The sequence below is a fragment of the Cuculus canorus genome, chromosome 14 (assembly GCF_017976375.1).
Source record: "Cuculus canorus isolate bCucCan1 chromosome 14, bCucCan1.pri, whole genome shotgun sequence".
Classification (NCBI taxonomy): domain Eukaryota; kingdom Metazoa; phylum Chordata; class Aves; order Cuculiformes; family Cuculidae; genus Cuculus; species Cuculus canorus.
Window position 1 is genome coordinate 8,914,685 of NC_071414.1, and position 27,727 is coordinate 8,942,411.

General features: G+C 39.0%; 1 protein-coding gene across 3 annotated transcripts; it reads left to right on the forward strand.

The window, feature by feature from the left end:
• The first annotated feature begins 1,893 nt into the window (after window positions 1–1,893).
• FBXO38 (F-box protein 38) lies at window positions 1,894–26,488 on the forward strand. Of its 3 annotated transcripts, none has more exons than XM_054079285.1 (22): window positions 1,894–2,019; window positions 4,859–5,000; window positions 5,865–5,998; window positions 7,095–7,258; window positions 7,658–7,823; window positions 8,177–8,314; window positions 8,611–8,748; window positions 9,164–9,257; window positions 9,685–9,815; window positions 10,132–10,302; window positions 10,554–10,696; window positions 11,420–11,642; window positions 12,277–12,396; window positions 13,487–13,666; window positions 15,396–16,112; window positions 18,946–19,046; window positions 20,663–20,765; window positions 21,921–22,087; window positions 23,245–23,390; window positions 24,192–24,295; window positions 24,554–24,667; window positions 25,893–26,488. In XM_054079285.1, the coding sequence occupies exons 2-22, from the start codon at window positions 4,873–4,875 to the stop codon at window positions 26,069–26,071; spliced, it is 3,561 nt and encodes a 1,186-aa protein (XP_053935260.1). In that variant the 5' UTR covers window positions 1,894–2,019; window positions 4,859–4,872; the 3' UTR covers window positions 26,072–26,488. The 3 variants fall into 3 exon arrangements, with proteins under 3 accessions (XP_053935260.1, XP_053935259.1, XP_053935261.1); XM_054079284.1 differs by having other exon boundaries at window positions 1,919–2,019; window positions 4,815–5,000; XM_054079286.1 differs by lacking the exon at window positions 1,894–2,019 and having other exon boundaries at window positions 4,863–5,000; window positions 7,171–7,258.
• Window positions 26,489–27,727: the final 1,239 nt, after the last annotated feature.

The window sequence follows — 27,727 nt, forward strand, 5'->3', positions numbered from 1 at the left end:
CATTCTTTTCCAGCTGTATACTGCCTGCCACCTCCTGCTTTTCTCTGTACTGAAAGAATCTTACAGGAATACAATCATAGAATTGCAGAATGCTTTGGGTTGAAAGGGATCTTGAGTTTATCCAGCTCCAACCCCCCTGCCCTGGGAAGGGACACCTCCCCCTGGATGCGGTTGCTCAGAGCCTCATCCAACCTGGCCCTGAACATCTCCTGGGATGTAATGTGCCAGGCTGTGGGTCGACCGTATGAGGTAGGCCAATAAATGTTGCTCTTGTCTTTTGCTGTAGGTAGCAGTGATGACATCAGAAGTTAGCTGAGGGATGAAGAGAAACAATACAGTTATCTGATTTCATAGTCGTGAGAATGGCTTTTAACATGCAAGAAGAAATGCTAAATATCAATGTTTCCTGAAGGCATTTAACAGCTGGGGTAAATAAGAGTAACATCAGACTAAACGTGAATGCTACTGCACGCTTTTGCTGTATGACACTTCAAATGAAATGGTCTTAAGTGTATCCTGCACGTCTGTTTTCCTAATAGCTACTCTGTGACTCGTGCTGCTCATTCTGCAAAGTCAAACTGGAAATTTGTTACCCCATATTTCACCATAGAGCATTATGGATTCTTCTGGGAAGACGATCAAACAAGTAGCTGACTCTTTGCATGTTGAAAACCACAAATAGTCTGCTTGGTAATAAATGAGCTTTGTTACTCAGATCCTTGGGGTTTGTATGATATGTTTTTCCAGGATGTTTAATAAATTGTGATTTCTGCTGGGATCAATCTGAACACGCTGATTAGAAGATGAATTGCATACAGCCCCACAAAATGCTGGAAATACTCTGTGCCAAAGGTAACCAGCAGGACCTGGAGCCTGGCTAAAGCAGCTGCTGGTAATGTATCACTGTCACCTTTTGGTTCTGCAGGCTGGAGTATAATTCTTAATTTACATCCCACTCCATATGTGTGCAGAGGGACTTCGGAGTCTCCCTGTGAGCTATTGTAATCCACAACACCTCGTGTACAGTGCTGCCCAGCTGCGGTTGGTGCTGGTGTGCCAGATCCCTCACCCATCTTTCAGGGCTTCCTCGGTTCCTTGTCTCTCCAAATACCCAGTATTATGTCCATGTGTCTCAGGGAGGCTGATGAGGGATCTCTGCACTGTTACTGAGACTGTGGAGCCTGGGTAAGACCAGGATGGCTGGGGCTGCTCTTGATGCTGTGAAAAAGGCCAAACTCAATAATCAATGCCAATTTCATTATTAAGCAGGTATTGCTTTAATACCTAATACGTCACTGGCCACACAGGGAATCATTTCACCTAATGTGTGTGCCCACTGAGGCTGGTTACAGGGCTTTTATACTGGTTAAATAGATGTATTCATATAGATTCCAAGAAACACTGGTTACGTATTCAGGAAATATCAGTTAAACACACATGGAAGTCATCATCATGTCTTATGACCCACTTTCAGATGTACATCACAGTTCCTCTGTGTCTTCAGAATCCTCTCATTCTCTTTGTCTTATCTCCTTCCTCACTGTGTCCTTTTGGTGAGCTCAGGTCTGTCCTTTGTTCCTGCTGGGGGACTGTTCTTGTTTCAACTAGTACACAAGCTAAACTCCTGTTACAATCACATAGTTTCTTATTGCAAGCTGGCCAAGATTTGATTCTTAGTCTCCTTCCTTTCTTCTTGTTGATTTATCCCTTCCCTTCCCACACCCTCCTCCTCCCAGCTCCCCCCGCCCATGGCTGCCCTGGCCCGGCCCAGCTGCACTGCAGCCACTACCACTAGGGCGGTACCCCTGTGACTCATTAAAGATGGCGGACGTCACGCCACCCTCAAGATGTCTGCGGATAAGCCCCGCCCACCAAGATGGCGGCGCGCCGGTACCGGAAGCGTCGCCGGAAGCGGTGCCGGAAACGCGGCGGCGCTGGCGGAAGGGGCCGCGCAGGAAGCGGCTGCCGGGGTTAACCCTCCCCCTGCGGCCACAATAACAGGGCGGCGCTGAGGGGCAGGTAGGGAGCTGCGGGGCTGAGCCGGCGGGGATCGCGGGGCTGGAGGGGATGGGGTCGCGCTCCCCATCCTCTGCGGGGCGGTGCCGCCGCCCCCCTTCCCCCCCCGCCGGCTGTCGCCCAGCAGCGAGGCGGCCGGGCCGGGTGACAGGCCCCGAAGAAGGGCCGGCTTCTCGTCCTGCGGCGGGGGGAGCCCCCAGGCGCCGTTCTGCCCTCCCACCCGGCTGAGGGGGCGGTGGGGCTTGGCCCGGCGGCGGGGAGGAGGGCTCAGGGCAAACCTGCTTCTGTAGCGCTTATGCAAGCGAAAAGAAACCTGCTGTTTGTTTTTTTCCTTCTCCCCGTAAGGAAACGCCCCTCTTAAATTTGCCCTTGCCAGGTGTTCGAGCTGTTCTCCCAGCGTTTTTCTCTGTATCGGTCATTCCTGGAGGTTCTCCCCATACCTTTTTAAGCTCCTTAAGCTCTTTAAGTGCAGTCGGTACACATCGAGCTGTCGTTTCGTGTAAGGACTCCTGTGAATTAATTAGTTTTGCTCTCCCCAGCTCGTTTTATCGGTGTCATTAAATATCTGACGGGGTTGCTTTTTGAAAAGGGGGTCAGCTTCCTAATGTAGAATGAGACGTCAAAGCTGCACACGTTAGCTTAAAAATAGTGTCAGGAGGAGCCTGTGTTTTACAGAAACTGCTGCCTCATAAGAGGCTAGGTCATTCTTTTTCCCCATGGCTTAATGGCAGGAGCCAAACCAAAACTCAGGGGGCAGGTGATGCTCTTTGCATTTAAATCTTGCTGTGTTCTTACAGACTTTTTCTCTTTGTATTTGTCTGTTTGTTAATACCTCTCTTTTCTCCTGCCTTATCTTACAGTCCTTTTAATCCATCCTTTAAATACTGCTGTGTTGTACTCCATTGTGTGTCTGCATCAACCTAGGATTTATTTCTGTGGTAAAAAAAATGCCTTCTGCTCAAATTGAGTGATCAGGTGACATTCATTGGAAATCCATGTAATACTTGTTTCCATCAGAATCCAATCATAAAATCATAGAATGGCGTGCGTCAGAAGAGATCTCAAAGTCCATCCAGTTCCACCCCCCTGCCACGGGCAGGGACGCCTCCCAGCAGACCAGGCTGCTCAAGGCCCCATCCAGTCTGGTCTCAAACACCTCCAGGGATGGGGCAGCCACAGCTCCCTTGGGCACCTTTTTCAGTGCATCACCACTCTCATCATTAAGAATTTTTTCCTAATGTCTAATCTAAATTTCCCCCCTTCCAATTTAAAGCCGTTCCCCCTTGTCTTGTCATTAGGTGCCCTACATACATTAGTTGGAACTGTATGAAGTTGAGAACATTCAATGAAGTACAACAACATTATAATACAGTGTCACAAACATGCTAAATCTTTCCAGGGTGCTCCATAAAGAGGGATGGTATGTGTACAGGCAACAAACTCGGTGTCTTTAGACAGCCATTCCAAAAGAGTAGAGATACGCTTCATGCTGTTCACTGACAGAAGGTGCTAATTTAGTTATTTTAGTATCACTATTTTAAATAAAATTAATTACGACAGCATACATTTGTTAATTTAAAACACACACACAAATGTGTGAAAGCACATGTTTTTCAATAATTAGATCACAGTGAAGCTATCAATATTTCAAATTTTGTGCCAGCATGTAAATAACTTGTGTTGGGGAAGGCAAGATTTTCTTTTGAAATACTTTGTTTTTCTTGTCAGTTGCCACTTCTACATAATGTGAAGCAAACACTGTGGTGTATTTACATCACAGTCAATGTTGTAGCAGACACATCTCTGAGAAGTTTTCCAAAACCTGTCTTTTTCTAAGTTTGTTTCTCCTCCTCCACTGAATTTTGGTATTCAACCTGTTAAACAGGTTTACTGAGTTTATAATGCTTTACCCTACTTACCAGAAAGAATTCCTCAGCGAAACAGCAGTAGTGAAGACTTTTCTCATGCTGTTCATCTGCATGAGATGTTAACTCAGTTGTTCTAATGTTAATGTTTAGTCCATATTTATTTTAGTTGTTTAGTTTATTTGTTACTTCGTGTAATCAATTTGTATATTTTTAAATGAAACATCTATTACTGTTATTTCAGTCCTCTGAGCCTCTGTATGTGCTGCACAAGCATTGTAAACCTGAACATACTAATTCGGTAAAGGGAAAGAAGAAAGCATATCCCACACATTGCTGCTGAGGCAAGATCTTTCAGTTTTTCTAGGGCTTTGATATTTAACTAAGCAACCCAAATGTTTTATTTGGGGTTCTAATGTCTAAGAAGAGCTAGTTTAAGGACCTGTAATAAGGTATTTTTTGGGAATGATGAGCTAGGGGCCCATTTTTTCTAAAAGGAAAATTACTCATTTTTTCTGCTAGACTAGGCTTTGGGCTTTCTGTTTCACTGGAACACGTATAGTTGGTATTTGCTTGGTAACCTCTCTAATCTCTGCACAGCTTTGCTGTGCTTTGTCTTGATCCTATGTGGTTGGTTTCTCTGAAGACATTTTATTAATGCAAAAGAGTCTTATTAAACCTGTGGTGATTTTCTTTGTCACTTTCCCTTAGCTCAAAGGGACTTTCTAGTTTATGTAATAATTGTCAGTTTATGTCTGAGACCTTTTGTACTAGGCAAAGTATAGCTTGTTGCAAGAATTTTTCTATTTCTCAGTTAACCCAATTTAGCTGTACAGGAGGTTGTCTTTTATTGGCAGAATTTGCTGTCTCTTTTCAGCAAGTGAAGTTTAACTGGAGTATCCTCTTCTACTCTCTGCCCCTTTTCTCTTTCAGTTGCACTGAATTTGCATAACATTGTGAACATTTCCTTTAATCAGAAATCGTTGTAAATATGGGTCCCCGGCGGAAAAGTGTGAAACCATGTTCGGTGGACAGGGAAGGCTCTGACTCTACCAAAGCTGATGAGCCGAAAGATTACATGAACCAATTCTCTCATGAAGTGCTTTGCCACATCTTTAGGTGAGCAACCTGTCAAAAGTCAATTTATTGTTTATTGTTATAAACAGTATTGTTATATTGTTTTCTGTTTTTTCCCAATTTTATCTGCATTGATGCTTGTGTCACATAGTGTTTGGAAAATGTACTGTGATGGATAAAAACTGAGTAAAAAGGAGACTGAAATTTTTTTTCAGTCTCAGAATTCATTTAGATACTTCAAAAATTAATGTTTGTGAATGTGATGGATTGTAGAACTAAAAGAAATAAAGGGGTGATTTAATTCTGTTCACCAGTATGTGGTAACAAATGTTTAAATATTGATTTCAGTGCAGAAATGTATCTTGGCTATTACATAGTTGAGGTTCATGTTTTGAAATCATTGCATCTGCTTCATAGTGTCTGGAAGGGAACTTGGATGAGTGGATAATCTTCCCTACATCACAGTCCTTCCCCCCAAATTTTCATTAATGCCTATTATATTCAAAACGTAATGTCTTACAAGTTCTTTAAAAATAGTATCTCTCCAAAATGTTTGCAAATTGAGTGAGCTAGTAAGTACTAGAAAATTAAAGTACCTTTAATTAAACCACATAGAAACTATTATGGCAAATGATTTGCTCGGCAGTGTTTATTAGAGAGCTAAAGCACCCTTCCATTTTACTACAATATTTGTACCTTAAATATACTCTACTCAGTGTCAGAAATTGCTGAGTCATTCTGCTTAGCAAAATCTCACACTTCGAGTATGGTCTGAAAATCCTGTTTCAATCAATGTTATTAGGTTTTAGAAATATTTGAATTTGTGTAGTCATGTTTTACTTCGGAAAAAGTTGATAAGAATCCACCTTTTGATAAATCAGAGGGATATTTTTTCCTCTCCCAAAGGTACCTTCCCTTGCAGGATATCATGTGCATGGAATGTCTGTCCCGGAAGTTGAAGGAAGCAGTCACTCTTTATCTGCGAGTAGTGAAGGTTGTGGATCTGTGTGCAGGTCGTTGGTGGGAATACATGCCCACTGGTGAGTAATGCACTCACTTAAGATGTGGCTTTTTACTGGTATTTATAATGACACATACAGGGTAAATTTTCTGAAGCAGTGAAAGGAATTAGATGTTTAATTCCTTTTGACTTTTGTGAGATTTGGGTGGCTTCCTTGACTGTGTGGTTGGGAAAATTTGTCTGTGTGCGCCTGTGTATATTGGGTATTACTGTAGCAGAAACGGGGATTCTCTGTAGCAATCTGTAAATACAATCTGTGTTTGTCTGATTATTGTAAGGGAGTTAATCCAAGGGTTAATCCAAGAAGAGGCTGTTTGCATGCAGGCAGCAAAAAATACAATGGAATGAGAGAGCAACTCATCTGCCAGCACTTAACAATGTAAGAATAAATAAATTTTGATGTCACACCTCAAGCCATCTTCAGATCAATAGATAAAATGGGCAACCTAGGTCAACCCTGTGAGTATTAGGATTTCTGTTGGATTTAAATTACACTGCTGGGATTTGTTGGGGGAGAGACCTGAAATGAGTGAATTCTAGAAGTCAGAGGTTCTGCAAAATTAGGTTTATTAGGGCTGATTTCAGGCAGATGGTTAGACCTAGCCTGAGATGGATGTGCATATGGGTAACTAGTTTAAAACCCTTTCAATGTATTGTCTTATGGTAGAATGGCATAATCTTTTGCTCTAAGGAGCTGTCTTTATTTCTTTGAGAATTGTGAGCTGTGAATAATGATGAAGTGCAGATAACTGATCCAGCTGGACATTTTTGAGCCATGTAGTTGATAAATGGAATTCCAGGGAAAATGTAGACACAAAGTCTGACAGTTTGCAGTAATACTTCATCTGAGAAGGGAGAAACTGTAGTTAACCCTGTAGCCATTGGAACTGCACTGAAGGAAACCTGTAGCAAGCCTGCAAAATTCAAGGCAGAAGAATATGTAGTTCATGATTTCAAGAATCTGGAAGTAGGAGACAAGCTATTAATTCACTGACTAAATCATTCAACATCGTAGAATTTATGCTGCTATACAAAGAGGACAAACTGTTTGGCTTTCCCTTTGCAACTAAGTATCTGCTGTCACACAAATATCAAATCTGTTGTTGTCATCTTAGGTTTCACTGATTCCAGTTTCCTAACGCTGCTGAGGAAGATGCCAGACATTGAACAGCTTTATGGTCTTCATCCCAGGTATCTTGAAAGACGCAGAGTCCGTGGCCATGAAGCTTTCAGTATTCCTGGAGTTTTAGAGGCTTTGCAGGCCTGTCCAAATCTGCTGGTGAGTGGTTAGTCTTGAGAGAGAAGCTCCTTCAGCAGCTAAGATGATGCATGTTAACAGAGCAGAAGAAATCTGGTAGGGACTCATTGCTTATAGGGCTTCATGTTCAGATCTGGCTGTACAAAGTAGCAGTTAATTGTGACCATATCTGCAAATGTGCAGCTCATTTGCAAATGACTGCTATTTTCAGTTGCAGCAGTAGGAACCACAGGTGCTCTTAAGTCCAGAAATGAATTAAAACTGATCCCTCTGCTTTTAAAAAAAGACAAATCTTGCTACAAATTTAAAGTGAAATAACACGTTGCATTATGTGTCGTGTTATTGAGAAGTTTACATGGTTAAGAGGATATTGTTGCTTAAACTGGTGTTAGAGCATTTGTTTTGCTTCCTTTTATCCAGGGCGTTGAAACCTCTCATTTAGAGCTGGTGGAAGCTATTTGGACATACATGCCGCAAGTTCATATTTTAGGGAAGTTTCGTAATCGTAATGGTGCTTTTCCGATTCCTCCGGAGAACAAGCTGAAAATTCCCATAGGAGCTAAAATCCAGACTTTGCACTTAGTAGGTAAGTATTTATTTAATGATGAATTAGTTGGCTTCAACACAGATGAATTTAAAGGCTTTGGAACTCTGCTAGATTGTGATTCTCTTTTAAGAGAGGGAATTTGTCACGTGGCGGTTTTAAAATACTAGTTGCTGTAAATGTGTGATAGCAGGTCCAAAGGGCAAATTCTAAAAACAGTGCTGACAAACTGATGTGAAGAAGTTGTGTTTAAAATGTTTACAGTTTTTCTCACGTATCACTTAGCAAAGAAAATACTTCCTTTTTAAATCCAGAATATTAATCCGAAGACATTTATCCTACAGTTTATAGTTTAAAGCTTGTTTAAAATGTTTGTTTTGTTTATGTATTATTAGGGGTGAATGTCCCCGAGATTCCTTGTATCCCAATGCTGAGGCACCTTTATTTGAAGTGGGTGAGACTCACCAAACCACAGCCTTTTAAAGATTTCCTTTGTATCAGCTTACGCACTTTTGTCATGAGGAACTGTGCCGGTAAGAGGGATTCACATATGGAGGGATGTTTTATTTTGTAGGAAGTCTACTAATTCTGTTGAAGCTGCACAGGCACCAACTGTAAACGGAGATCATGGAATACAAGATTCTGAAAACAGTCATCATTTTATTCATGCTGTTAGATAGAAATTGTATCCCTCTCCTGTACATTAATTGGTGTGATGTAGTTCTGTTGACTTCTTGATCTAGTTGTCATTTTTTAATTACTTAAAGTGATGTGTTTGATATTATTAAGTAAACAACTTTCTTCATCTGTATTGGTTTGTTCTATATAGGACCCACAAATTCTTTGAAGTATGTTCCCCTAGTAACAGGCCTGGCTTCTGCTCGAAATTTGGAGCATTTAGAACTGGTTCGTGTTCCATTTCTTGGAGGACTTATCCAGCATGTGGTAGAAGATAGCTGGAGATCAGGTATGACATTTCTTATCCCTCATACTTCAAACAAATAAACAAATAAAAATACTAGCAGATACTGGAGGCACATGAAGTTTATCTTTTTTATCTGTAGCATATCCTTTTTTTATTATTTTAAAGGTATCCAGTTTGGAATTATGATTTTGGTGCTAATTATAGTTCTGTATTGAGTACTGGTTTAATCTTTTGATCAATTAACTGTTGACTGATAAAGTAATGTTCCAGTTGCATTTGTTGGTGAGTAGAACTGGGACCACTGGAGGGGAGTTGGGTGCAGATATGGGGTTTATTGATTTGCTAAAAAAGGCTGTGGTTTGTTGATTTATTTTCCAAGGCAACACTGGAGGAATAATGTGCAAGGCCTAAAGTGATCTGTGACTGAAATGAAAGAATGTTTTTCTTTATTTGTCAGGTGGTTTTAGGAATTTGCACACTATAGTTCTGGGAGCTTGCAAGAATGCACTTGAAGTGGATCTTGGCTACCTCATCATAACTGCTGCACGAAGGTATGGACCATTAGAGCTTTCTTTCCCCATTCTCCTTTTTCAAAATTAATATCTTAGTAATGAAGTCCCACAACATGAAGAAGCAGAAAAACCTTCAGAAACTTAAGGAATAAACATTTAAACTTGGTATAATAGGAATATTCTGTGGTTAACATAACTCAAGTTATGTCTGCTTCTGAATTACTTTCCATCATAAGCCACCTTCTTAGACTTGTATCTGAAAAGTGTGGTGCTGTTAGTCTCACAACTCCTATATTGCTATGGAACTGCCAAATACTACCACAAAGATACGACAAATATCCTCTTAGTCCTGCCATTGTTGCAAAAGTATTTTCATTTTATTACCAGGGAAATCTTGTTGAGTGATTTCTATGGCAATTGCGTTTTAGCATACCTTTTAATAGGAACAATTCTTCATTGTGTTCAGGTTGCATGAAGTGCGGATCCAGCCTTCCTTGACCAAAGATGGTGTTTTTTCTGCTTTGAAGATGGCTGAACTGGAATTTCCACAGTTTGAAACTCTTCATCTAGGATATGTTGATGAGTTTTTACTACAGTGTATGGCATTTTCTATATACGTAAATTATTTGACAAATTTAAGGATTATATAAGTTTAATGTTTTTTAATCACTCTTAAAAAATTATTGAAAGAATGTTGATGCACCTGTGTTGAGGCTGATGGTTTCATGTAGCCCAATGTTTTTTTTTTTCCACTTCCTGAAACTTTTTAACTGAAATTGGGGGAAGACTCAACTTTATTGAACTGAAGTGATAATCTCATACTTTTTGCCAAATTGGACCAAAAAAGGGAATTAGAAAATCATGCTATAAGGGTTTCTGAAATTTCCTGTGTTTGCTACTTTCTTCTTCTTAGGTAAAATGTCGAATGGAGACTTGGTGAAGTACGGCTTGGCTGATGTGGTTGAAAATCCAGGAATTATTACAGATATTGGTATGAAAGCTGTAAATGAAGTTTTTTCTTGCATCAAGTATCTCGTCATTTACAATTGCCCACATCTACATAACCCAAATAATTGGATCACAGGTATTGCACACCTTTGAAGTTTTAGACGTGTTATATGAATAGCTGTGATAATTAACCAGAATTTCTCTGCTTATAGTATTGCTCGTTCTGTTTCTTAGTAAGTGCAGTAGATTATGCATGGTTTGGAATCATAATGATGCTGATAACGGAATGAAGATACAGAAGATTCCTACTCTCAGATCTGAAAAGGCTATAATGAAAAATAAGTGAGGTAGAAATCCTTCAGGAAATGCGTCTCTTCTCTTCCGCAGATCATTCAAGATGGACCCGGCTGGTTGACCTCACCCTGGTGCGATGCCATGCGATTAAGCTAGATTCTTTTAGTCAGTTCATTGAGTTATTGCCAAGCTTAGAATTTATTTCTCTGGACCAGATGTTCCGTGAACCTCCTAAGGTGAGTTTTTCGGGGAACGGTTTTGCTTTTTATTGTTGCCAGCTCATTGGAAACATGGTGAGCTCCAGCTGCTATGCATTCTTTTAAAAGCTGTAATTAATTAAATAGCTTGGTAAATAAATTACTTTGGTTTGTAGTTGCTATTATCATGATGTGTTTGGGAGAATGATGTTTACAGTGCTATGGGTTTTTTATGATCTTGTACTGGTTGAAATGGGAGTACTGCTCCCCTGTGTTTTCAAAGCTTGAGAATTTTATTTATTCAGATTGTCCCCTCTCACACTGTAACACAAATCTTTGTAACAGCCGTTGTAATATAATGAAAACTGCCTGGGTACAGAACTGCTTTCTTTGATCATTAATTCTGTCTTGAGGCTACTGTGTTCTTGGAAGACTACGTAATCTGCTATTTGTATTGATGTAATATGATCTCATAGCAAATTAAATACAATTTAACGAAGTAAGATTATATGCTTTGTAGAATTCCCTTTCATCAGGAGTTTAACAGAGGAGTGTAAGTTTTCTGTGTTGCCAGACTTAAGATGAACCTCTGCAGCATGTAGCATAAGGAAGTATTTGGGGCAGTTTCCCTGTTCTTCACGTGCGTATTGTTCTTCTGTCCTGGATACTGCTGACAGAATGCTTTTTCTGTTGGCAGTGGGATAGATGGTTGAGATAACATGTCTATGTTTTCAAATCTTAAGAGTTGCTCTTTTTTTTCAGGGCTGTGCTCGTGTGGGCCTGAGTGCAGGCACAGGAATTGGTGTCTCATCTGCCCTGGTCAGCAATCAGAACTCTAACAATGACAATGACAACAATAACAACCACCAGAATAACAATAATCCAAACATCCATCACAACAATCACCAACACCCAAATGACCAGAACGAGGAGAATGAACTGCGTCAAGATGGTCAAGCTGAAGAGCAGCAGATTGCAGCAGAGGGTAATCTCATCTTTGTGAACCTTTGTAGAGAGTGATTTTATTTGCATTGCCACTTACACGAGGTTCTAGAGAAGATAGAAATATACATTTGAAAGCTTGTTGCTCTTTCAGTTCCTGGTATGTCTGCACATCTCCAATATCTGTGTGGAAAAAGCAATCTCTGTATTGTGTCTAAGAGCTGTTACAAAGACAGTTGAATTCAATGATTTAGATCAGTACAGATGTGTTATTAATGTCAAGTTTCAGTGTGATACTCATCTGTGGAAGCATCAAGTGTTTTCTAGGCTGCTCTAGTCAGAGCTGGGAGTGCATCACAGTGTCAGGTGGTGTATTTTTAACTTTCCCAGCAAAGGCAGAAGTCATTGGAGCAAACGACTGTAAATCCTGGTTATGCTGCTTACTGCAGTAGAACGAGACTTTTGAGGAGGAGGAGAAGATTTGGGAGAAGTAGACTCCAAGAGTCAGGCTGAGGCCTTGGCTAAAGAGACGTAGAAGCAAATCAGAAAGGCTGTGCGACAGACTGTTAGTTATTTCTTGATGATTCCCTGACTCTCTGTGGATGTGATTGAATTCCTGCTATGTTTATGGTCTCTGTGCCTTCTGTTTCCGCTTGACCTTATTTTAATCTTTTCAGCACTGAATGAGATGGAGGAGGTGGCACAGGAAGAAGGGGTCGCTGCTGGGCAGGGCCAGAATGATTTTCCAGTTCACAGCCAGGCTGTTGTTCCTATGGAGGTTGACGAAGAGCAAGCAGGTAACTTTAGTTTTGGAACAAAATCACCTTCTTGAGGGGTTAAATTTTTCAGTATAAGTCTTGATTTTCGATGTTTTTTTTCAGCTGTGGTGTCTGGTGGAATAATGATGCTAGCACAGCTTACTGCTGTGAGGAAATATGTTCTATTTTAGAGTCTGTTTTACAGTCCCCAGGTTTCTTTTGCATGTGGAATAAAATAGCTTGATCTTAAAGCCTTACTTTTGTGCTGAGTATAATAAAAGACTTGGAAGGCCTGAATGGGCTTGTTGTGTTCCAATGTTGGTGTTAATGACCTTATTTTATTCACTGCAGCGTGTGGATTCTTTTTTATCTTTTTTTTCAAGCCAGAACATTTTGTTCCAGTGTTAATTTAATTAAAGTGACATCATTAGTGGCACGCAATAGTGATGTAAGGCAGTCTTGATTTTTTTCGTAGGCACTATTTGCTGGACAACATAATTTTCTACTGAATATGCCAGCAACATGAAGTAACATGTACGGATGCTGGATCTTTTCCCTTTGCAAGATAAATCGTGAAAAGGTTATTTAACTATTCATGTTCATTTCTTGTGTTATTCACAGGCAGCTACGTCATTGTGACTGGCTAATGCCTCTGGTTAGTAGCCACGAGAGGTGACTAACGAAGCATATTTGTACTGAAGCTTGATAATTCATGCTTCTCCTTCCCACTTCTGGTGGTGGGATTGAGAAGGATAATTGCAGATGTTCTGACTGGCAATTCTGTCTGTGGTAGAGATTTCAGGGGCTGCTAATAATACGTAGTTATGCGGTTACTTGTGCTATGGTGGAAGAACCTTTAAGCTGTTCTGAAGAGAGAAACATTAAAAAAAAATCTGTGTTTTGTCTTGGATTATTACACTCTTCTAAACTAGAATGCTTTAGTGCTGAAAGACAGTGTTTTGCTCTTCTCATATTTGGATTTTAATGAGGGAGCCATAGAATGCATGGCTAAACTGAGCCAAATTAATCTCTTGTCATTTTTTTAAGCAATTCTAAAAGTTCTTCAGCCCTTTAATCCATGCTTGGCTTATTTTTACATGAATTGTTGGCATTATTCTACTGTTTCCAGGACCTAGTGGCATTCAGCCTGTTGTAAAAGCAGCACCTGTTACTGTCCATGATTCAGACAGCGAGGATGAGGAAGAAAATCTGGGGACTTCAAGAGCCTGCATCTCTAACAGCATTGCACAGAATTACTCAGATGGAGAAGAAAAACTTAGAGATCAAGTGGAATCTAGAGAACCTTCAGGTATGGAATAGATAGGTTCCTGTGCACTGTTAGGCAAAATTTATTCTTAAGCTTTAGTCTTTGCATCTTGTTCAGATTTATTTCTAGCTTTGTAAAAGGCATGCTTGTTTAAATGCCCCCTGCTCTTTTCTTCCTGTTGTAAATCTAGAATGGAGGCGTAAGTATGCTTCTCTCTTAGCTCCAATCACATACTTGCTGTACAAACACAGAAATAGTGGTGCTTCACTGTTTTGCGTGTAGAAGCCTGCAGTTCCTCTTTTAGATTTCCAACTGCACAGAATTTATCACGTCTGTGAAGCCAAATTTGCAGCTTCATTGTCTGCCAAAGCACTGCTGCTGAAGCAAAATGTGACCGTTGAGGCAAATGCATGAGAGTTGTAGCCATCTTTTGGTTCGTGGGGGCCCTGTAATAGTGTCCTGGAGGGGTCACTGTAAGACCAACTTTACTTTGATGGGAGCTGTGGAGGTTAGTTAGAATTCTCAATGCTGTCTTCTTCACTTCTGAACCATGCTTACTATTACAGCATGTGTGTATATACTTTGTTATTATTAGTAGTATATGTATATTATTATGACTTATTCAGAGTCAGAGGCCTAGAACTTTATGGTTCTCTAGGGAGATACAAAAAAGGACATTTCCTGTGTTTTGAGTTTACAGCTGTAAGCTGTGCATCTGTGGCACCAAGTGTGAGCCCTTGATCTGATGCTGTGTGACGGGCTTTCCAGCAGCAGGGATAACATGCTATTTCCTGTAGCTTGTATTCCAAGTGAAGTAGTCTCATGCGTATGCAAGATAGGAGGAAATTGAAGTTGAATTATGATCTATAAGCAATTGAGAAATGAAGTACTTACAGTATTAGACCCTAATGAATATTTACCTGAACAATTAACATAAAAATCCTGTGTTGTAAAGGGCTGAGAAATGTCCTTGTCTAGTACTGGTTAAATTTCTGCAGAGCCTAGGACATGTCAAAGCTGTCGTGGATCAAGTGTCTTCCTACTGTAACCAGAGCACTCCCTACACATCAGCCCTCCAGTCATTTTAGTACATTTCAACAAGACCTATAGTTTCAACTTGGAAATCCGCAAGGTGCTGCAATTACAGCATAGTTGTCATTTCATGTTTGAGGGTTGAAATAACCTGTGTTTGGAGAAGACAATTCACATTAACCAATAGGGGCCAATAATGTTTTTTGGGTTTGGGTTAGTTAGCTAATTAGCTGAGGGGATTAAGACAATAGATATTAAGTTCTAGTTGTGATTTGCACGCTATTCACTGTGGCTTTTTATTCATCTGTAAAGTGAGACTACTGTTACCTGTTGACACCACTTTCCATACCCAGGAGGGGGAGCTCAGGATTGCTGTTGAAAGCAGAAACTTTTGTCCTAGCTATGTTACTATTTAATTCCTCAGATTTATTCATCTGATTTAAGAAAACAAGGCTATTATTAGTGTGAGGTTTGTATTTTTGTGCTTTGGCCTTTTTAACCAGTTAGCTCCTTTGTGAAAATGTTAGCCTCTCCGGCAAATAAGTATCTCACTTACAGACAAATATCTCAGCACGTTACTACAAAAATAGCTGCAAGACATTACGGAGATTCAGCAACAGCTAGAAATGTTGTTAATTCTCATAATATGGGAATAGCAGTCTTAACAAAGTAGCACTTGGCGTTTATTTAAACTGTGTATTAGTTTGTCTCATTGTTCTCTTTTACTTAACTCTTACAGTGAGCGGTAAAGGCAAGACACCACTACGGAAGAGATGTAGTGCCAGCCAAGGGGGCCAGACAAAGCGATTCCATACTGAAGAAAGCAGCTGTGAGAAAGGTTGTCAAGTAACAAGTGAGCAGATTAAAGCAGACATGAAAGCAGCAAGTGACATGCCTGAAAGGAACAAAAGCAAAGATTCTTACCCAGGTTGCAGTAATGCTACAGGATCAACAGGAACATCCAGCTCCTGCAGTGCTGCTTCTCCTAGCCCTGACTGTGCACAGACAGCTAATAGCCACTCTGCTGGCACCAGTCCAGCAGTTGGAGATGAACCCAGGCAGTGTGTCTGCTCAACTTGTAAAAGTGAAGGCTCCAGTGAGAGGCAGACTGAGGAGAGCTCTGTTTGTTCCAGGTGTTCCTGCTACAAGCCACAGGACACGCAACAGAGGACTAGTGGGTGTTGCGATGGGGATTGCCCATCTACAAGTGGATCCTGCAGAAATGGACCAAACAGCGCTGGGTCGGATTTTGCACTTAGGACTCTGCCAAACTGTGGCCCTCCAAGAGAGATAAGTGATGAGAGGACTAGTGGGCGTGCCTCTGGGCCTGCCAGTGAGGAGAGCACAGGCTCCCAGCTAAGGAGCTGTGAGGTGGAGTCTAAAGAAGAGTATCCTCGACGACCACTAACAAGAGCTAGAAGTAAACTATCCCATGTCCCTCTGGTGTCAGAGTCAGGTATGACCTATATGCACATGTTAATTTCTGAATGAACTGTGCTGGCATGAGACAGTGTTGAACGCAGCAACACCCACAGATAATACTGAAGTTAAACATGGGATTTATTGGTTAATAATTTAAAAATAAATGGTTTGTCAAAGAGACAGAATATTGATGGAACAGAAATGTCTGACTTCACTGCCATAGCTAGGTAAAATAACAGATCTCTCTGAAAAAGTGCCAGTGACTTGTTTCTCCATGCAAGTATTTCTGTATGTGTTATCCGTACATACTGAACAGTGTTTGATTTACTCATTTGAAAACCAAATGCAACTTCTTTTGACAGCTTCTCTCTTCCTGTGAAGGCTGTTATTCATTGAAACATAAGACTGTCTCCCCCATTAAAATTCTCCCTTTAAAAGGAAGAAGACAGCAGGTACGCTCAGATCTTAGCAAGAAGGCGAAAGTTAATGACTGATACTTTATCAAACAATAAAGAAAGCCATAATTATAATTGAGCTAAGGGAAGCTTGTGCACCTGCATATTGGATTCTACTTCCAACTGTATAAGACATGGTGGTCAAACTTGTTGAAAGTTGTTTTTTTATTAAATAGATCCATGCTTCACGTCATGTAAAAGAAACCTAAAACAATAAAATAAAAACAAAATCTTGAAGGGCTGGAATGAAGCCTGAAACGTTGGGAGAAAAGAATAGATGTGAGAGGGGAGCTTGCTGTTTCTTCCACGTACACTTGATTTCCAAAATAATCATCTGAGCCTGGCATAGCATACTTTATAATTACCTCACATATCCAGCATTCTTTGTTGAGAATATCTGGCAAGTGAAATGAAACGTGTTAGTTACAGAACTGTATGCGTTGGAGGTAGAAAAGAGTGATAGCAAATTTGTATCTGTTAACATGGAATGATTCAAACAGTACATCTTAGCGACTTTCCAGTTTATCTTATTGTTCCAAAGTGCTCACGAAACCTAAATCACCTAAGATATTGTTCTGTGGCTAGATGCATCTCAGATGGAAAAAATGATCATGCTATTCAATTTAAAATGTCTGGTTTCTACCTTGCACCATTATGACTAGTAATGAGTCTACAGAAATCAAAAGAAAATATTTTTGCTTGATCCTCATTGATTATCAAAACATGAAGTGAAGTCAGATCTAAGTATAAAATTAGGGTACCTTTCTCAAAGTATCTCTCTTTCCATGTTTCAGTATTTAATCAGGTAAAAGATCTATTCTGCTCATGGAGAAAAATGTCTCAATGTTTCCTATTTTACAAAAGTTAAAACTGCTTTCCTGTACAGTTATGCATATGTCTTTATGCACTTATTTTCCTCTTTGAAACATCAGATATTAGCTGATGCTTGAGGCGGAATATGAGACATGATGTGTCATTTTTACCTTTCAAATCTGTGTTTAATTCGTAGAATAGTGAGGTTGCTTCTGCGTGGCTGTTACAGTGCTTTTGTTCACTAGGATAAGATATACAGCTCATTGGAGTATAACCTGAAAGTGCTTTGTTACAGAGTTGGAAATGTTTTTCCATAAATAATCTAACAGTGAGCTTTGAATATGACTGCTTTCTATTATTGTAGCATAAACGACATTGTGGTTTTCAGCTTCTGTAACAAACCTATGATTGATAGTAGAAGTAATTTTTTTCTTCTCTTAAATTATTTACTCACATTGAACAGTGGAACAGGTCATATATTACTACTTCTTGTAATAAATGGGGTTTTTAAAACTTGTTTTAGTTTATGTTTGTAGTGAAGCAAGCTATTCGCATTTTAAAATGCATGTTATGTTAAACCTTCTGTAAAGATTTCTTGGCCTTGGGCTGCACCTTGAACAATTCAACACAAAATTGGAAAATTTTTCCTATAATATAGCTAAGAAGTATTTTGGTGTCTATAGATACTCTAGGAATGGTCAGAAAATTCTGTGGGGATGATGATTCATGTGTGCCACGAATTGAGTACTTACTACGTCTTTCAGCCTTTTCAGTCATGGATCCCCTGAAGCAGTACCGTCAATTCTGGCCCACTGGGTGTCACATGTTAATCGTTTACATGTATTGATGGGATTTGATGATGTTAAGTAAGGAAAGAGATATTTATTTAATGTTAATGGTAGTATAGCATGGAATGGTTCATATATAGTCTTTTTCTTACTTCTGTCTTGATTGTGAATCTTCGTGAACATGCCGTCTGTTTTAACAAAAACATCAAAGGAACCTTAATTTTAGTAAAATAATTCCTCATTTAGATCTGTTAATCACAGAAAATTACTTTCAGGGTGATTATCAATTATTATTTCTTTTCAAAGCCTTATCTTTTAAATCAAGCAAGAATTTGATGTTACTGGTGCATGAAATGAAGTAAGAAGCAGCTTGGAAACATCAAAGTATTTTATACGTGGACATCCTCTGCAGTCTTGGGAAAACCTTAGTGACAGTTATAAAGAGCAGACTACTGAGTAGTTAGAGTTATTTCTACTATTTAAAACATTAAAACTATTGTGGTTCTTCTGTTTGTCAAGAATGTTTGTTCTCTTTGGTGCAGAGAACCAAGTGTAACTTAACAAGTCATCTTTTTTTTTCCTTTTCCTTTTTTTCCTTTTCCTTTTCCTTTTTTTCCTTTTCCCTTTTCTTTTCCCTTTGTATCTTTCTGTGATGTTGAATTTGTAGGCTCAGCATTCCTGTATTTTCCTCTATGATGAGCCCTTATGTAAGAAATATATGTTCTTATTGGACATTTTCAGCTTGGGAATGCCTCTGTTTTTCTCCTGAAGTATAAGCAGAGGAAAGATTTTTCTGTTCTTTTGTTTCCAGAGGTGGCCAAGCCAAAGGCACGGCAAACCACAAAGCGAAAAAGGACAGCTGACAAGTCCACCAGTACAAGTGACCCGGTTATTGAAGATGATCATGTTCAAGTAAGGTCTTCTTCCTCACCTTCTACAGGTTTTTCAGCTGGTAGTACTCATGAACAATGTTGGAATTATACAAGCTGCTCTTCCTTGTAGACCCATATGAGTTATAGCTGATGCTGCTGCTCTCTGGTCTTATCCATACAGAAGAAATTTCAGTGTTAGGTGCAGTGATACTCTGACTCTGAGAAGAGCAAATTATAAGCTAAGGCTAAACTTGAAATTTGTCAAATGCTCATGGCTACGGTGTTTCATGAAGTCCTGCCTTCCCACAGTGTCCTTGATGTACAGGGAAAAAATTTATTCCCTGGGATCTATTTTCGAAACAACAGCAGGGGCTGCGGCTGTGAAGAGGAATATGGGATGCATAATTATCTCTGGACATAGCAACATAGCTGTTACTTTGTAGGCTAGAGGTTCTCTTAGTACATAAATAACACAATTTAATTCTTCTGCAGTGAGGATCAGTTGTGGAAGGAGAAATCGCAAGGTCTGTCTTACTGTATTGGGGCTGTTTACCCAAAGCTCGTATTCGAGCTGATCATTGCTTCAGAGGATAACTCTGAATGGTTAACTTAAGCTTCTCTTCCGAGTTCTGCTGCAGAGGAAGCTGCCTGCGTTTATTTTCCCCTCTCTGTACAGTGAAGTACTTAGCCTAGCTAATTTAAGTTTTTGTGAATATGACCAATAATATTTTTCTGGTTACTAGGATGCATTACAGTTTTTCTGATTAGCGTAAAAGATATTTTTGGGGGTGTGATTTTTCTTCCAAAAATATGCTGTATTGAAAGAACTGTATTGTAATTTTTTGTAACTATCTGTGGTTACAAGAAACAGCTGATATTGCTGCAACTGAAAGAAGCTTTGCAGAATGCTTTTTTTTTTCTCTTTACATGTGTTTACTTTCTTTGAAAAGAACTTGGTTTAGTCTTTGTATTATTCATCAGCTTCATCCTTAGGCTGCTAAATTTTGCTAGAATCTTCGGTGATAAAACTTCAAAATGTTCAGCTAAAAAAACCTAAAATGATCCTTTCTTATTTCTTTTCTCCTGTGCTTGTGCTACTAGAAATGTTTCTGCTTATGTGTTTCTTGAGCTTCATGCATGCTTTGTAACACTGATAGTGGACACAGGATTAAATAAGTTATATGTATTTTCAGTCCTCTGTATGAGTGAGGTTTGCCTCTGAGATGGCACTGGTAAAACTGGCATATGAAGTTGAAACCGAAATTCTCTGTCATAACTTCTTTCTCTGTTCAAACCAGAGTTACTCTCCGGAATTGCCGATTTTGTCATTGTGGTTCAAAATTAGAAACTGGATAGTAGAAGTTTTAAGGTTTATGACAGGTTTTAATTTATACTTAAATTTTTTGATAAAAATGTGCTTTCTAGTAGGACTTCTCTTTTAATCTTATGAAGTTGTCCTTTTGTGATGCTGCTGATCAAGGGGAAGTCTTTTTTTTTTCTCATTGCCGTCGGTAGCGTAGTCATCTCAAATACCTGATGTTATTAGTATCCAATTAATATCGTTCTGTATCTGGCAGTGTATTTTAAAATTCAGTTTTATTTTTTCTTTATTTTTACGCTGTCTTAGATTATTTCTTTTTTCTTAATTTTCACCAGATACTGACTTTGAAATCCAAAAACCTTGTTGGAATCACCTTGACAAATTGTGGAATAACAGATTTGGTACTGAAAGACTGCCCCAAAATGATGTTCATACATGGTATGTAGTTAATGTCATGCATGCCTCCTCCATCTGGCGTTATTAGAATTTTCTGATAGAATTAAAGTCAATCCACTACTTGCTTTGTATTCATCAGCTGCTTTGCCACAAGTGAGACTAATGCTTAGAATGGCAAATAGTACTGCTTCTTAATGTGAATGCCTCCTTCCTGATCTTCATCACTGATTTAATAAAGATTAATATCTGAAAATGAACAGATGAAATTATATGACAGTTAAGAAGGTGAGGTGGTTATTGAACAGTGATACAATATTAGAAAGTTGTTGAAATTAGATTCAAAGTACCTTGTTTTTTCTCATTTCTTCCATAGATTGTTTAGCTGACATGCTACTTCCCTCCTTGACATGATAAAAATCTTTTATAAATTTACGCTGTGCTAGATTCACATGCCATGGTGTGTGACTGGTCCTGTATTGAAGCATTGGGTCATTTATTGTTTCTGCAACCTCAACACTAAGTAACACATTTTCTTCTGAAATGAGGTATCTCTACTTAGCAGAGAATGGAGAAATTATTTTTTTATTTATTCCAGAATACGTTTTAGAACATACATTAATTTTTAACTCAGTTTTGATTACATGAGCAGGGTTATTATGAAGGAAATAGTGCAGTTTCACAATGCTCTATATTTTATCTGGTTTTGAAGTCAGTGGTTTTCAATTGTGGCAGTGCACAGACAATTTCAGGGGGCTTTGTGAAAGGAAACAAAGGGAAAGAAAGGTTATTGTTAGATTAGATTTGACAATGCTCTGTGAAAGGAGGTGATGGAGTCATTGTCCCTGAAGGTGTTTAAAAGGTGGATGGATGAGATACTGGGGGGCATGGTTTACTGGTTGATAGGAATGGTTGGACTCAATGATCCAAGAGGTCTTTTCCAAGCTAGTGATCCTGTGATTCTGTGATACCCTTTAAAAAGCATTCTTCTTTAGAAATTGAAAGTTGGATCATGATGTGGAAGAAGTGAACACCGAGTGTATTTCTTCAGCATGCTTAAGTTGCCAACTATCCAAGCTGCTTCACTAATTGTCTGTTATTACTTGTTTACTGTGTCAGCTTTGAAAATCTCTGACAGAAACTTCCTAAGGTCTTTTCAGTGTTACATTTCTCTTAATAATTTTTTTTTATGATTTATAGCTACAAGGTGCCGTGTATTGAAACACTTGAAAGTAGAAAATGCACCAGTGGTCAATCGGTTTGACTATGCCCAGTGCAAGAAGTTAAACATGGATCAGATTTTGGATCAGATTCTCAGAATGCCACCAGAGAGAAACCGGATCATTTATCTTCGCCCAATGCAGCAGGTACAAAACCAACTTTTGTTTAATCATGGACAGAGCTGAAGTTCTGCCTGTATTCTTTCACCACTCTTGGCCTCATGTTTTTCAATTAATGCAGGAAATGTAAATGCTACAATAACAACTCTGAGAAACTTGTTTATTGAAGCTTTATCTTATCAAGGCTTTCATTGCAAAATGTGGAATTTGGATGATACTGGATTTTAAGACTTAATATTACCATCTTTGATATTCATTACATTAGAAAATATTGTAAAATGTCATGATGCACTGAATTCATTCTAGACTGAATAACTGTAAATAACGAAAAGAACCTAGATGCTGCTAAGTCAGCTTGTTGTTTTGTATAAGCAGAAGGATGACATAGGCATCTGAAATCTTTAACACATCTTATCAGATTTAGTAACAGCAGTTAGAGTTTTGAATACTACTTTGCTGAAAGCTGCATCCTCTTTTGATGCTCAACAGTGTTGCAAGACAGTTGTGGCACCTGGAGCCACCCTTTCGTCCCTCAGATTACGTGTAGGAGCTGTAAGCGTTGACATTCAGTGACTTATTGAGGTCATTTGACAAGTAAATAAGAGATCTTAATTTAAGATCTGGAATGTTTTTCTGACCCTATCACTCTAACCAGAGCATTTTGTATTATATTGTGATGACACTTCTCTTATGCAAAGTGAGGCTTTTTCTGGTTTGGTTTGCCTGACCAACAAGGGAAGGCTGACTTCATATAAAAGCCAGCTTTTCTTTGAAACCAGCTCTCTTGCTTTGCCTCTTAGAGGACGGTGATAAGACTATTAGAAAAAAAAATGTCACAAAACCAACCCCTTCTCCTAAGCCAGAGACAAATTCTGAAAAAGTGAATGTAATTTAGGCTGTTATTTAATTTTATGAAAGTTTACTTACATATTGGATTTGCGAAACACATCAGAAAATAGACATTTGCCATCAAATTCCACTACTGAAGAAAATTCACTTGCAAAGCTACACTAGGAAAGTTTTACTCTGCTTAACCATGTATTCGATTATGTATGCTGTTGAAATTTCTGTTCACTGGGCATGTTCCCTCAGAATTTAGGGGATTTGGTAGATGTCTGCTCTTGACTCTAAAATCACATCTCTGTTTCTCTTGTTTACAAGTCTTTGTTTTCTGCCTTTCACAGGTTGACACATTGACTCTTGAGCAAAAGGTATTTAGTGGCCCTTATCCATACCACATTTGTATAATTCATGAATTCAGTAACCCACCTAATGTCCGCAATAAGGTGCGCGTTCGGAGCTGGATGGACACAATAGCAAATATCAACCAGTAAGTATTTGCTGTTTGGTAACTTTACAGAAAAGGTATTCAATCAGCATCCACAGCTTCAATGAATCTCTAGACTTGCTGCATTTTGTCTGCTGGATTAAAAAGAAAGTTTGTTGACTAGCAGAGATGGAATCCTAGATGGTGCGATGTGGATTGTCAATGAAAAGATGCATGTAAGACAAAATGTAGATTAAATAAACCTAACTATATGAAAAATACTGTAGAATTTTCCAGTTCTGTTCCGTCCAGCAGTAATGCAGTTGAGCATTGAAGTAGTCAGGATGGCTGAGGAATATCTTCAAATGGAAAAATAAATTTCTTTTTTCATAAAAGAGTAAGACTGATTTACTCCAAGAAATAATGTTAGTTAATGGGGTAGGTGATGTGCAATCATTATCTGCTCCTTACTGAGGGACAAAAATTCCCAGCAACAGAGAATTGTATGCAGTGGCTCTCATCCAGCTGTTTTAAACTGGTAGTTTTGTAGTTTAAGAAAACAAATTTACTGTTAAAGCCTTGTTTATTTGCAGCTATGTTAGATTGTGCCTCACAGATAGAAAGCTGTGCTTAAAAGGTAGCTTAATTGGTTTCTCGTCTAAATGGTACATATTCCCTATGGTTACTCTCAAAAGCAGAGGGGTTGCGTACTGAGTTTGTGTTAGGATCTTGGAGGGGTGTTTCTATGGATTCAGGCTCATTAAAGGAAAGGTTGTGTGATAGGATTTCCCATTTGTGTTTTCTTCCTCTCGCCTTCACATTTCCTATCACTACTGGCTGTAATTTCTTCCTTCTTCTCTCTAGAGAACTTATTAAATATGAGTTTTTCCCTGAAGCCACACGAACTGAAGAAGACCTGAAGAAATACACTAAGTACCCTTGGGGACGAGATATTTACACTCTAGAAGGTGAGTGTTTATAGAGAGCTGAAAGCTCTCTTGCCAAGATAAGTAACTTTGCATCAAGTTACAAGAAACATGAATAATAATTCTTGTGAGGGAGTGGAGGACCTTTGGCACAGAGTAGGGGAATTGAAGTGGGGAGGTGCTTTTCCTGCAGAAGAGTGACCAGTATATTGGGTGTCAGTGAAGTTTACTTAATGAAGAGTGCTGATGCTGCTGGGATGACATTGTCCTTTTAGTATCCTCATCCTGTCTGTCTTGTAGGCATTGTGGATGGCGCCCCTTACTCCATGATTACTGACTTTCCATGGTTGAGATCACTGAGAACAGCAGAACCAAACAGCTATGCTAGATATGACTTTGAGGATGATGAAAGAAGTGAGTAGTATTTTTTTGTTGTGTTCAAGAACTTCAGCTTGTTACTTGGGCACGAGTTGGCAAGGCATTCCTTTATTTTTCAGTTTTCTAATTCTTAAAGTAACGACTTGTGGCAGTGTCGTGAGCTGGACGAGAAAGGAGGTCCAGCAGAGCAGGGTGCCATAGTACTACCACAATTTATCAACCAGCTGGAGACCCCTAATACCGACAAAATAGGGGAGCCAATCCAGTGTTTAGCCTACTAATGTGGTGTGTAGTCCCAGCAACTCCTGTTCTGGTATCACTGCTGAAAACTAGCAGGACTACTGCCCCCAGGTTTGCTTTATGAAAAGTTGTAAAAGTTGGCTGAGGAGAGTCCAGTGAAGAGAAGTGAGACTCACAAAAATTTGGGTGAAAAGAGGAAAGAACTGGACTTAAACTCTGCAACAGAGATGACATGGGTTGGAGTTTAGGATAGATATGCCTCTTTCTATTTAGAGCTCGTCTTGTAAAATTTTATAGCAGGCAGTTCCTAGGGCTCATTTAAGAACCTGGAAGCAGGAAAAATATGCTTGGTAGCACAAAAAATATGTTCTTCTGCTACTTAATTAGGAAAATCTTGGGATCTCCTTCATTGGAGGTATTTTTAATTTATGTCATTTGGGGTATTCTTATCTTGCTCCACTGGAAGAGGATGAAAAAGAAATAATTTTTGGCTCTATCTTTCTCTGATTTTGGTTTTTTATTTTATTTGAAGTGGATTCATAGACTTAATGCTTGTGGTTCAGTATGCAGTCTGAATTATAAAAAATTGATATGTGTTTAATTTAAATGAGTAATTAGATAAACATGTTATGAAAGCCATAAAAAATAAAGACAAGAGTGCTGCTTTATCCTGAAATGCTCTTGTTTATAAGACATTTAAGTGATCACTGAAATGGATAACCTGAAAGCACATTGGGTGAGTCTCAGAGGGGAGGCTTTGTTGTGCACTGGGATTCTCTTCACTCGCAGACATATGGACTCTGTGTACATTAAATGAACATTGGAACTGTCGAAAGGTTTAAGTATGGAGAAGGCAGAATACCTTTTCTGCTTGAATAGCATTCCTAAAATATGGTTGCTCAATGGAAAGTTTTTCTCTACTTTGTTTTCCAACACTGTCTCATTTAATGCAAAACAGATTCTCTTGTGAATTTCTTTATAGGAACGATTCTAGTTTTTATTCTTAATTTGCTTTCTACAGCTACTATTTATGCACCCCGAAGGAAAGGACAGTTGTCTGCAGACATCTGTATGGAAACAATAGGAGAAGAGATCTCTGAGCTGCGCCAGATGAAAAAAGGTGTATTCCAGCGTGTGGTGGCTATCTTCATTCATTACTGTGATGTCAACGGTGAACCAGTAGAGGATGATTACATTTGAGTGGATGCCCTGACCTGTCATCTCTTCCTAAATTCTGATTGGCACTGCCAGCCAAGAAAGCAGGTGGATTCTTTCTGAATGCAAAGCATTTTCTTGAAACACACATTTTACAGTTGCTCTCATACAGTTTGGAAAAGAGTATGTAGTAAATGTATAATGAAAAGTAAAAATTGTATACTAAGATATGTACATAGAGGAAACAAAAGAAAAACTTCCTAATACTGAGACTTTATTTCATATGTTTATACAATTTAATTTAAATTCCATTGTAATGAAGGCAAATAATTAGGAACAGGGAATAATATTTTAATTTTTCAGCCCATGCAATTCATAGCAGTATTTTTTTTTCTTATAAACAAAATCCCATTTGCTATGTTCAAAAGAGTCATCAGAGTCTCTTTTAATCTGTGCCTTTTTCTTCAGCATCTAAGAGTCCAGTCTGAGTAAAGCTGTTGAGCACAATCTTTGTGTCTTGTGTGCATTTTTCAAAGAGAGAGAATTGTTATGCAGCTGGTGCAAAGAAGGCCAAAAGCAGAAAAAAAGTAGTAAAGTTGGTGATCTCTGGTAATTTCTATGGTTCATTAAAAACATTGGGAAACAAAAAACTCCATGTTTAGCACCTTGAAGACAGATTATATGTTCTAATTATCTAAGTTATTTTGTACCATGAGATTTCATTTTAAAAGTGTATTTGACTCTGTAACATGAAAAATAAGTTGCTAGTTGTTGGTTCCACTCTCTTTAACATAAGTCTGCACATACTAACTGGCTGAAAGCTGAAGTTTCCCTGAAGACAAGTGGGGAAAAGGGGTGTGTAATTGCTTAGTTATAGCTGTGTCAGTACAGGATCCATCTGACTCAAACAATGAGCTTTGAGGCTGTTTCATGCTCAGTCATGAATGCATATTTTTCATGCAGCCAGTAAATACTGCTGTTCTTTGCCCCGGAATACTTGTTTTTATTGTATATAGAAAGTGCCTCTGGTTCCCACAGTATCCATAGATGTTTTGTTGTGTATGTCCAGAAGTTTCTGCAAGTCCATTATACAGGGATGAAAACGCACAGGTTAGTGTGAAACTGACTGCTTCGTGTGCTGTTAGTGGTGTGTTCTGTGGGGGTGGGAGGCCTCTTAAGGCTGGTTTGCTGCGCTGTGAGGCAGTAATGGCATGCACACACAGCTTTGACTGCACAAATGCACCTTTAGATGTGCAAAGCCATCAGCTATGACCTGATCTATTGTTCATGCCTGTTTGAAGTTGCCAAACAAATGACAGTTTGCTAACTTACTGTGGTAAAAGCAGATGGGTTTATTATGCCATTATACAATTTTACACATTATCGTTAATGATTTTAGTGCTTTGAACTTTAGTATAAATGTGATTAATGGGGATTCCTATGATGTTAGCTCTGTAGAATTGAAGAGGCTGTTCAACAGAGCAAAGGTTTTCCCTGCATCGGTCCCTCTGGATATTTTAAGGGTAACATGGCACTAATATATTAGATAAGAGGAAGACAAAGGTGCCTGATGGAAGCAGCACGAGATTCAGTGCAGTAGTGTTTCCTCACAAATGCTTTCTGTACTCTAAGTGGAGGTGGCTTGCTAAATACCATATAGCGAGGTGAATGCTGTTAAATTTGCTTTAATGGAAGGTCAAA